The sequence below is a fragment of the Corythoichthys intestinalis genome, chromosome 15 (genome assembly GCF_030265065.1).
Source record: "Corythoichthys intestinalis isolate RoL2023-P3 chromosome 15, ASM3026506v1, whole genome shotgun sequence".
Lineage (NCBI taxonomy): Eukaryota > Metazoa > Chordata > Actinopteri > Syngnathiformes > Syngnathidae > Corythoichthys > Corythoichthys intestinalis.
Genome location: NC_080409.1, coordinates 28,858,951 through 28,871,233, shown reverse-complemented (window position 1 = coordinate 28,871,233; position 12,283 = coordinate 28,858,951). Strand labels below are relative to the sequence as shown.

Below are 12,283 nucleotides of genomic sequence, written 5' to 3'. Positions count from 1 at the left end.
TTTTAAGAAATACAAGTCTTTCTATCCATGGATCGCTTTAACAGAATGTTAATAATGGTAATGCCATCTTGTTGATTTATTGTTATGATAAAGAAATACAGTACTTATGTACTGTATGTTGAATGTATAGATCCATCTTGGGTCTTATCTTTCCATTCCAACAATAATTTACAGAAAAATATGGCATATTTTATAGATGGTTTGAATTGCGATTAATTACGATTAATTTTTAAGCTGTAATTAACTCGATTAAAAATTTTAATCGTTTGACAGCCCTAATATATATATATATATATATATATATATATATATATATATATATAACTAATAAATGATTTTAAGCACTTCAAATGTAATAATTATGATCAGTTTTAAACATAACTGTCCAACCAAATCATTTTTGAACAAGAATAAAGTACTGTAGTAGAAAAATGCTTGGCTTTATTAAATACTTCTGTTTATTTACCTTAGCTGTGACATGTAGAAATTACAAACTCCTCATGATCACTTCTGGCATTTATTTTATATGTCTCGAACGTCTCCACACACACACATTCATTCCAAAGCGGCTTCCTTGCAGAAACTGTTTAACAAGTTTAAAGATTATTGACACTTGCTGCGCTGTGATGTCCGGTTTGGCAAGATCAAAGACAACCAGCATCATTAACTTTAATAAGCAAGTGCTGCAGTGACTGTGAGGTTCAAAGAGCTGGGAGAGGGAGGGTGTGAGGCTGTGCTCCGAGTAGAAAGCAAGGCGTATGTGGATTAAAAATAATAAAAACTATCGCACGTCCTTGCGATGGGACTATCGCGCACGCGCACATCGCGATGGCGATGTTTAAACGATATATCGTTCAGGCTTAGCACCTAGTAACTCAAGCCCCTTGCCTCCAGGTGTGCACCTTCAGTGGTCTGCCTGACGACCGCGACTACAAACGCCTGGAGCGCGAGCTCACGCGCCTCCTTCTGGATGTGGATCGCGTGGACACGGAAGGAAAGGCGGAGCTGCAATGTGCGCGCAAGCGAGCGGCGCAGGAGGTGGAGGGTCTGCTGCGCTACCTGGAGGAGAACGCCCGCCACCCGTCCCGCAGAGCCATGGAGGAGTTGAGCGAGGAGGCTCGACAGCTGGTCGACGCCCGCGTAGTGGCGCCGCAGCGTCAGGGCGGCGCCGCCGACGTGGACGACGAGCTGCTGGATGCCCTGCAGCAACTGGTGCTGCGGCTGACCCAGGTGAAGACAGAGGGCCGGGTGCCACTACGAAAGGCGCGTTATCGGGCGCTGACCCGACTCTGTGCCGTCCAAGACGTCCTGGAGGGCCGCACGCCGCAGCAAACACTCTCGCTACCGCTCTCAAGCGACACGCACGCCGCCGTCGAGAGCATCAACCAGGTGAGAGACTCGCTCGACTACGCCCCCGAGCGCAAATATTTTGGACCTTTGTGGATTGTGCGTAGGTGATGGCCAAGGTGAGCGTGGCACGCAGCCAGCTGGTGGCACTGCTGATGGGCCTGAGCGGCCGAGACAGCTGCGCTCACCTGTCGCGGCTGCTGATGGAGATGCAGGTGGAGCTGGACGCTCTGGATGTGTCAGGAAACGCCGCCGTCAGGAACTACCGTAAGCAGGTGGTCGAAGAGATCAACGGCCTCCTCAAACATTTGGACCTGGAGGGAGAAGGAGACGACACTCGCAGGTACAGCTAAACACACTAGGACTGCCACAAACCATTACAATGGTACCTCTACATATGAATTTAATGTGTCTAGACAAATGATGAGTCAAATTTTACGTCGGATGTCAAAAAGATCGTATGTCGAGATAGCACTGTATTTTCATATTCAATTGATCAATTTTTTTTCACTTTGTATTGATGTTAATGGACAGTACTTGTATAGCGCATTTATCTACATGGTTACCATGCCCAAAGCGCTTTACATTAACACACGTGTACCCTTTCACGCACACATTCTCTCAACAATGGTGCTGCTGCCATGCAAGGCGCTGTCAACCCATTGGAAGCAAATAAGGGTTCAGTGCCTTTCCTTCTACAGTAGGCAGTCATAGCCGGGAATCGAACCGCTTCAGTCCAAGGACAACTCCAGCTACATACTGTGCCACGGTGATGGATTGACTCTGAGCTTTATAATGTTAGCTGTAAATGTTCGTTAAAACCAAAAATGATTTTTTTTTAGATATGTCTCTCTATGGGTGGACATGCATCTTTGATTGAAATTTCAGACCTCTACCTATAGAATGAATGAAAGAAAATTCAAGAATAAAAAATTGAGTTTTTATTCATTATTAAATGTAAAAATTAAAGATGACAAATACAAAAAAAAAAAATCACATTTTCCCCTTTTAAATAAAGTTTAAAGAAAGTGTACAATTTTTAAAAAATGTTCATGTTTTAATTTAAAATACACAAATTATTCAATAAAATGTTTTTTAATGGTCTTTCAACCGAAAACTGAAAATGCAATTTTAGCTATATTCGGCTGAAAGTTTTTGGCGCCAAATTTTCCGTCACATCTCTAATTAAAACAAATAATAAAATTAACGCAACAGTTCCTTTTGACTGAGTTCAGATACTTTTGCAGTGAAATGTTGTATCCGAATACATCTCTGTATCGATTAGTGTGATCGATACCGAGTGAGCTAATATGTTTGTTTATACAATCATTATTCAGTTTAGAAGTGTATTTGGCAGTTTTTTGTTGGAATATGTGTTGAGATGATTTGTTAAGAGCAATAAAAAAATTTTTTTTAAAGTTAGCTCGCGGACTTTAGCTATGCAAGTTAGCCAACTGTTCTTTTGTTGTACTTAGATCCTTTGTTAATATATATATATAATCAGGGGTGCACATAAGTGGTCCGCATGCACGCATGCGTACTGGACGTAGACAAACGCGCTGGCCCTCAACGGCTTCCATACGCTTTTGCGTATCGATGGCTGACCACTGTATTTGCGGCGGACACGAGAAAATAACTTCTCAAAATGTCGAAGAGGCAGGCCACACTGAGTAATTACTTCCGTGTTCCCCCACCCCCGTCAAAAGACAGACAGACGACAGAGACGTCACCGGAGCTACCGAAAAAAAGGACTTTTGCTGAAAAGTGGCTACAGGAGGTACCATGGCTAGAAGCAAATGATGCTCGCACGGAAATGCGGTACAAAATGTGCCGTGAGAATCCCAATGTCACCGATAAGAGCAGCGCATTTTATGTAGGGTCAAAGAATTTCAGCCATCTAAACTTTGAAAAGCACGAAAAAAACAGAGCATGTGGCAATTAAGCAAACTATCGATGTCAGACATGACCCCACTCGCCCTATTGACAAGTCGCGGAATAAAGGTAATGAACAGCGACATGCACTGACAAACGTGTTTTTGCTCGCATTTTAAAAAGCTAAACATGCACGTTCAATGAGGTCTTATGAGGAGGACATCCCACTTTTAAAAAGGCTTGGACTTAATGTGGGAGCCGCATAATGCCCTTTATTTTGAATTGGTGCTTTTATGTTTATTTCTTTACATTTCACTTCAAAGTAATGCCAATTTTGTTGTGCCAGGTGATGTTAATCAAGCATTAATTGTTAATATAATTAATTAAAGTTAATTGGCCCTAAGTAAAGCTTGTCATAAATTTATCGCATCAGGCGGGTCGGCTCTCAAGCTCAGTGAGGACCAAGTCACATCACAGCAAAAAAATTATGTGCACCGCTGTATATAATATATATACACATACATATACAGTGGGGAGAACAAGTATTTGATACACTGCCGATTTTGCTGGTTTTCCCACTTTCAAAGCATGTAGCGGTCTGTAATTTGTATCATAAGTTCTCTTCAACTGTGAGGGACGGAATCTAATTAAAAAAAACAGAAAATCACGTATGATTTTTAAATAATAAATTTGCATTTAATTGCACAAAATAAGTATTTGATACATCACAAAAATCGAACTGAATATTTGGTACAGAAACCTTTGTTTGCTATTACAGATACCAAACGTTTCCTGTCGTCCTTGACAAGGTTTGCACACACTGCAGCAGGGATTTTGGCCCACTCCTCCATGCAGATCTTCTCCAGAGCCTTCAGGTTTCGGGGCTGCTGCCGGGCAACACGGACTTTCAGCTCCCTCCATAGATTTTCTATCGGGTTCAGATCTGGTGACTGGCTTGGCCACTCCAGGACCTTAAGATGCTTCTTACGGAGCCACTCTTTAGTTGCCTTGGCTGTGTGCTTTGGGTCGTTGTCATGCTGGAAGACCCAGCCACGACCCATCTTCAGGGCTCTCACTGAAGGAAGGAGGTTGTCAGCCAAGATCTGGCGATACATAGCCCCATCCATCCTCCCCCTCAATACGGTGCAGTTGTCCTGTACCCTTGGCAGAGAAGCAGCCCCAAAATATGATGTTTCCTCCTCCATGTTTCACAGTTGGGATGGTGTTCTTGGGATTGTACTCATCCTTCTTTTTCCTCCGAACACGACGAGCCGAGTTTAGACCAAAAAGTTCAATTTTGGTCTCATCCGACCACATGACCTTCTCCCATTGCTCCTCTGGATCATCCAGATGGTCAGTGGCAAACTTCAGACGTGTCTGGACATGCACTGGCTTCAGCAGCGGGACCTTGCGTGCGCTGTAGGATTTTAATCCATGACGGCGTAATGTGTTTCCGATGGTTTTCTCAGAGACTGTGGTTCCAGCTCTCTTCAGGTCATTGACCAGGTCCTGCCGTGTAGTTCTGGGCTGATCCCTCACCTTCCTCTTGATCAGTGATGCCCCACGAGGTGAGATCTTGCATGGAGCCCCAGAATGAGGCAGATTGACAGTCAACTTGAACTTCTTCCATTTTCTAATAATCGCTCCAACAGTTGTTACCTTCTCACCAAGCTGCTTCTTTATTTTCCTGTAGCCCATCCCAGCCTTGTGCAGGTCTATTATTTTATCCCTGATGTCCTTACACAGCTCTTTGGTCTTGGCCATTGTGGAGAGGTTGGAGTTTGTTTGTTTGAGCATGTGAACAGGTGTCTTTTATACAGGTAACAAGTTCAAACAGGTGCAGTTACTTCCGGTAATGAGTGGAGAACAGGAGGGGTTCTTAAAAAAGAACTAAGAGCCGAAATATTTACTAGTTGGTAATGTATCAAATACTTATTTCATGCAGTTAAATACACATTTATTATTTAAAAATCATACAATGTGATTTTCTGGATTTTTGTATTAGATTCTGTCCCTCACAGTTGAAGAGAATTTATTATATAAATTAGACCTCTACATGGCTTGCAAGTGGGAAAACCAGCAAAATCGGCAGTGTATCAAATACTTGTTCTCCTGACTGTATCTACTGGACTGTCTCAGAAAATTAGAATACACAATATTCTAATTTTTTGAGACAGTCCTGTGTATATATACAGGACTGTCTCAGGAAATTAGAATATACAATATTCTAATTTCCTGACTGTCTCAGGAAATTAGGATATTGTGTATTCTAATTTCCTGAGACAGTCCTGTATTTCCTGACTGTCTCAGGAAATTAGAATATTGTGTATTCTAATTTCCTGAGACAGTCCTGTATATATACACAGGACTGTCTCAAAAAATTAGAATATTGTGTATTCTAATTTTCTGAGACAGTCCAGTATATATATATATACAGTATATACACACACACACACACAATGTTACAAAAACATTGGACAGCTACGTCTGTGTCTAACGAGCGCGTTTGCGTGTGCACAGGTACGACCTGGCCCAGAACGACTCCATCCGCGAGATAGAGGCGGTGCGGGCTCACGTGCGGCAGCTACGCGAAGGCGTGCTGCGCCACTGCGCGGCGGGCCAGCCTGGCTTGGGGCCGAAAGCCGAGCTCCAGGGCCTGCTGACCCACCTGGACCAGGTGGACACAGCCAAGAACCCCTGCATCCGCGAGGCGCGGCGGCGCGCCGTGGTGGAGGTGCAGGCGGTGGTGACCTTCCTGGACCTGCGCGAGGCGCTGGCCTGCCGCCGCCCGGGCCCCGACGAACACCCGGCCCACCGCGCCGTCTGGACGGCGCTGGCCAGCCTGTCGGAGCTGCAGGCCGGGGCGCTGGGCTTCGACGGCAAGCGGGCCGACAAGAGCTACGTGGTTCTGGAGGAGCTGCTGACCAAGCAGCTGCTGGCGCTGGACGCTGTGGACCCCCGCGGTGACGACGGCGCCAAGGTGGCCCGCAAGCAGGCCGTCAAGTTCGCGCAGAACATTCTCAACTACTTGGACATGAAGACTGACGAGTGGGAGTACTGAGACCCCAGGACGTAGAAGGATGATGGACTTATTTCCCACCGTGCACTACAGCGACACACCACCGCTTCCTTGCTAACTGGCAAAATGAGGACATCTCAAACATCGTGACCCACATAACTTGATGTGTGGATGTGCGTGTACAAGAAGGTATGTTGCGTGCGGACATACGCTTGTACTGAAGAGCTTGTGTGCGTGTAAAATGTGGGTGTAAACGTGTGCACACATGTATAAGTGTTTTAAGATTTGTATTAGGGCTGGGCGATTTTCTTACACCAAAAGTGTTATTTAGGATTTTTTTCTAAAGCTCATTGGCTGCACTAGAGGGCCAATCCATTTTGACTGGGCGGGGCAAATGAACATTCGTTTATTCTCATCTTCCAGTAAAAATGAGTTGAAGATGAGCATTCCCAGTTTAAATAAATTTGACGTCAATCCAGTTTTTATTCATTTCAAATGTTTTTAATTTTAAAATAAATAAAAATAATGATTGATCGTAGAAAATATACTGTATATGTGGAACAGTTGTATGCCAAATGCTTATATAGTGTGGCCTACATGACTCAAAATGTGACGTCCACGTGCGTTGCCACTTTTTTTTTTTTGATCACCAGAAAATGGTCACTTGCCCTATAAAGGGTGAAAAATACGTGCAAAATGTCTGCCTTAAATATCTTTTTCTCTCTACAAATTTGCGCTGTCAGCCCCCAAATACAAAGTAATGACTTCACAAAAAAAACTTTCTTGGAGAAGATTATCTATCTTTTCAGAAACAAAAGAAACTTTAAAATATTTAGTGAATCATCTGCAATATAAAAAAAAAAAAACCTCCATACCATCAATTTATCGCCCAGGCCTAATTTAAATGTGTGTTTACGTGGTGTGCGTGTTTTGTGTCAACTCATTGCTGCAATTGACAGTGATAGCAAACCAGTGTAAAAAAAAAAAAAAAAAAGAAGGAAAGGCATAACTTGAAATTTTAGTTATTTTGAATGCTTATTATAAAACTGCCGTAAGACTGTCATAATGATGACATGACATCCGTCGTGAATATGAATGAATGCCCCTTTTAATGCAATGCTGTTATTGTTTTAAATGTCCTTGGGTTCGGGTGAGGTCATTTAATACCTGTCATAAGCATTTATTCATGTTCATGACAATTGTCATGATTATGACAGTTTTATAAAAAGCATTCAAATAAATTGCAACCTGAATTTCAAGTCTACCAATTCCACTTGAATTCTGAATTTTTTTATGGAAAACAAAAGTTCGAACTCAACATTTTAAGTAACCTAGACTTCGGTTAAGTAGTTTTTAACTCGAAATTTTACGCTTACTGTATTTTTAGACAAAGGCATGCCTGAAATCCTCTAATTTTTTTCCAAAAATTGACAGTGCACCCATTGTATGGGTTCTGGTTGAAGCATAACTGTATTATATTGCTCTAGTAAAGTGCTCGAGGCGCACATGCACAATTCAAATTGAAAAAATAACGATAATTTTAAAAATAATTACATAGTTAAAAGATAAAGACTAAATGAATAATGCAATACATTGATGCACTAAGGCGCCTTATAGTCAGATGCCGCTTAAGTATCAAAACAAACTTGTTCATTGATATTCCGCCTCATATTCCTAACAAATATAACAGGCTGAAACCTGTGCGCACATGCAACTAGCGCCAACATAGGCACAATAATCAGCCCTGGTCAATTTTTTTTCTCTCAAATTCTAATATCAGGCTCCACGGATTGAGTGGTACTGGCCCGTGATACAGTCATGTGAAAAAATTAGGACGCCCCGTTAAACATTCAATTCATTATTAAGAAATGTTCACAGATCAATGTCTGATCTTGTTTTTCTTTATCTCTGGAAAAAGAAGTGATTTAATAGCAGGTAAATGACAAAAGTAACATTGTTTTACTCATTAAACCAAATATATCAACAAAAATGCATATTCTAACTGAGGAAAGAGTTAGGACACCCTACCACCCAATAGCTATAGTGTATACCCTTTGGCTGAAATAACTTCAGTGAGACGCTTTTTGTAGCCATCTACCAGTCTTTGACATCGGTCTGAAGAAAGTTTGCCCCACTCCGCAAAGCAGAACACTTTCAGCTGTGGGATGTTTGAGGGGTTTCTTGCATGTACAGCCCGTTTCAAGTTACCCCACAGCATCTCAGTGGGGTTAAGATCTGGGCTATGACTCAGCCATTCCAGGACTCTCCATTTCTTCCTTTTCAGCCAGTCTTTGGTGGATTTACTGGTATGTTCTGGGTCATTGTCATGTTTCAGCAGGGTCCAGTTTTGCTCCAGCTTTAATTTTTTCACAGATGATCTCACATGTTCCTCTAGTACCCTCTGATGCACGATAGAATTCATGGTGGATTCTATGATGGTGAGCTGGCCAGGTCATGTTGAAGCATAGCATCCCCAAACCATGACTTCCACCTCCATCCTTCACAGTTGGTAGGAGGTTCTTTTCCTCGAATGCCGTATTGGGTTTATGCCAAACATCTCTGTTCTAGTATTCAAATATTTCACTTTTAGGTTGATCTGTCCAAAGAACATTCTTACAGAAGTCCTGGTCTTTGGCTACATTCACTCCGCTGAACTTCAGTCTGGCATTCATGTTCTTCTTGAAGAGCAAAGATTTCCTCCTTGCACACCTCCCATGAAGTTTAAACTTGGGATGTCTCTTTCTGATTGTAGAGACATGTACTTTAACATCAACAGTAGCAAGTCAGTCCCATGATGACATTTTAGGGTTTTTGGAGACTTAACATCTTGCAGTCTGCTCTCTGGGTGAACTTGCTTGGACGGCAAGTTGGCAGTTGATCTGAATTTTCTCGACCTGTAGACTATTTTTCAGACAGTAGAATGGCTGATTTTATATTCTTTCAAGATCTTTTGAAATCCCTTAACGGACTCATAAGCGTCTACAATCTTTCTGAAGGCCTCAGAAATCTCCTTTGACCTCACCATGGTGTTTTCTCTCACTTCAACATTCAGGGGCACACCAAACTAAATGTGAGGTTTAAATAAGGCAAGCCTCCTTCAAAACACTGGGTAATTATGTTCTCCCCACTGTACCTGCTCACCTGATGTGATACACCTGTGTGTGATTTTAGCCATTTTAAGTGGGATTGAATGTGGGGGTGTCCTAATTTATTCAACAGAAATTGCAATTATTTAAATTTACATTTAACAGAAAGTTATTTAAAAAAAAAAAAAAAAAAATCAGTTTTAATTGTTTAGTTAGTTTACTTGAATCTCTCAAGATTGTTAAAATTTATATTAAACAGCCATATGAACAAATATGTTAGAAAACACACTGGCTTCTACAGGGTGTCCTCATTTTTTCACATGACTGTACGTTGCTACCAGTTTTCAAGAGGTTGGTTCACGAATTACGGAAGAGTAGACTTTAGTGTTATTTCACAAATGAACTCTTAACTGCTGGTGAGGGTGGATAACAAACCACAGTGACTCTAAAAATGAACTACAACCCCTAGCCAAAAGTATGGAATCACCAGTCTTGGACGAGTACTCACTCAGACATTTTATCATGTAGAACAAACTCTGATAAAAAGCTTGAAAAATAATGAATTAGTTCAAAAGTGCAACTGTTTAGCATTCAGAAACACTAAAAGAAATGAATAGAAAAACATTGTGGTGGTCAGTAAATGTTACTTTTATAGCGCAAATGCAGATTCTTGACTCTTGACAAGGTGATGATGCTGGAACTTTGGTTAGTGCTGTTCCAGTGAGATTTACAAAGATGACTGCCTGAAGAAAACATCAAAATTCCCTCAGTCCTTGATGATATGGGGCTGGATGTCAGGCAAAGGTACTAGCGGTGATGGCTGTGGTTAAATCTTCAATAAATACACAAGTTTACATTTAAATTTTTGACAGCTTTTTTATCCCTTCAATTGAAAAAATGTTTGGGGATAATGAAATCATTTTCCAAGATGACAATGCATCATGCCACAGAGCTTAAACTGTTAAAGCATTCCTTGGAGAAAGACTTATCCAGTCATTGTCATAGCCTGCAAATAGCCCAGATCTCAACCCTATTGAAAACCTGTGGTGGAAATTGGGGAAAAAAATGGTCCACAGCAAGGCGCCAACCTGCAAGGATTATCTGGCAACTGCAGTCAAAGAGAGTTGGCACTGAATTGATGAACAATACTCATCAAGTCCATGCCTCAGAGACTGCAAGCTGTCATAAAAGCCAGAGGTGTTGCTACTAAATACGAGAGATGTGTTTTGATTGTTATTTCCTTGTTTGTTTCTCAGGATTCCATATTTTTTTCCTCAGAATGGAGTGATTCCAATTTTTCTTAGTGTTTCTGAATGCTAAAGAGTTGCACTTTTGAACTAATTTTTTCCAAGCTTTTTATCTGATTTTGTTCTACATGATAAAATGTCTGAGTGAGTGCTCGTCCGAGACTGGTGATTCCATATTTTTTATTAGGGGTTGTATTTTTACATTGACCACGCAGTAACTGCCATATTACCACTTAAACCGCTCAAGCTAAGGAAATGCATCAACAAACTTCCTACTGTAATAATAACAGCTTTTACATTTTTCAAAAATTAAAACTCTTTGGCCGCCATTGACGATGATACACATTCAATCCATTTGTACTTGGGCGATTGATCTCTGCAAAAACTGCCACAATCCAAGTGGATTGGACATCTATCACTGTCAATGGCAGTGAATGAGTTAATATTTGTGTGTGTGTGCTTATTAGATTGTTTGTGTGTGAAATGCTTGTATGTACATGCAATTGTACTAGTGTGAGCATGTACAAGATTGTATGTTAAGATTTGTATGTGCTTGTTTGCTGCCCTGCCCACTTTTAGCGATACAGGAAGTGACCTTGTAACATTTTGCCCCACGTTCGAGAAATGAAATGGACCTTTTTCACCACATTTCCTACGACGACTCTCGTAAAAAAAATCTTCAAGCGATTGTCATTTTTTAAGATGGACACTAGCCAGGAATGTTCTGTACTCCTGTTTTTATGGAAGAGAGGTCAGCGTGGATGTAGCTCAGAAGTGAGTCGCTACTTCCTTCTGAAGCTGACCGACGCCCAATTTCCTGTTGTTTGTACGCAAGCGGTGGAAGAAGAGGAGGAGGACGATGGAAGATGTCGACGGAACCTTCCAGACTCTCCGTGCCTTCGTGTTGACGCTCCCAAAAGCCGCCTTGTACCATGTGATCGACCACATGTGTGTGCGCTGTTCGGGTGTATTCTGTGTCCTAGAAATGTGTATCACGAGTATATCATAAGACCGGACTTGTATGTGTACCACGTGAGCAGACATGCATGGACACACGCCCACCGAGAAGAGCACAACACGAGCCTAGATTTCCATTTTTTTCTTGCACAAATCTAGCTTTAAACGCATTTCAGCTGAAAATACAATGGACGCCTGTTTATTTATTGATGAGGAGTTGTGTCCCAGTGCTTTTATCCATATCTTCCAGGAAAAAAATGTTAACCTGAATGTTTACTGCGCCTTATTTTTGCTTTTTTCTGTATTTTCTTTAATATATTCACAGAATTGACATTGGAATGACATCTTTATTTCACTTTTTTTTTTAGTTGGGGTCTGAAAAGTTTAAACTTTACATACAGAACAAGTTTAAAATAGGGGTGGGACTTTAATGCTTTCATTTGAAATAGTTACAAAAGAAATAAACTAGTTAAAAAAATTTACTCATGCATGGGTTAAGTTCCAGTCACATAACTTTTAAACAACCAAGTTTGTAGATTTGTTCTCAACATATGTAGGGATTATATAACAACATGTACACTTTTTGCTGGGGCCGGGACATTAGTCAGACCAAACAGATTGGGTGAACGGGGGTCAGGGTTACATTTCTCACGAAAATGAACCTAACTACCGTATTGGCCCGGATATAAGACGGCCCTGATTATAAGACGACCCCCACTTTTTCAAGACTCAAGTTTGAAAAAAGACTTTTTGAA

The 12,283-nt window shown here is 41.4% G+C and overlaps 1 protein-coding gene across 3 annotated transcripts in view; it reads left to right on the top strand.

Moving 5' to 3' along the window:
- The window catches only part of bag5 (BCL2 associated athanogene 5), a 24,408-nt gene extending 12,125 nt beyond the window's left edge, over positions 1–12,283 (top strand). For all 3 annotated transcript variants that reach the window (XM_057859416.1, XM_057859415.1, XM_057859414.1), the window contains exons 3-5: positions 895–1,389; positions 1,455–1,690; positions 5,740–12,283. In XM_057859416.1, coding sequence (XP_057715399.1) covers positions 895–1,389; positions 1,455–1,690; positions 5,740–6,280 — 1,272 coding nt within the window. In that variant the 3' untranslated portion in view covers positions 6,281–12,283. The remainder of the gene's footprint in view (positions 1–894; positions 1,390–1,454; positions 1,691–5,739) is intronic.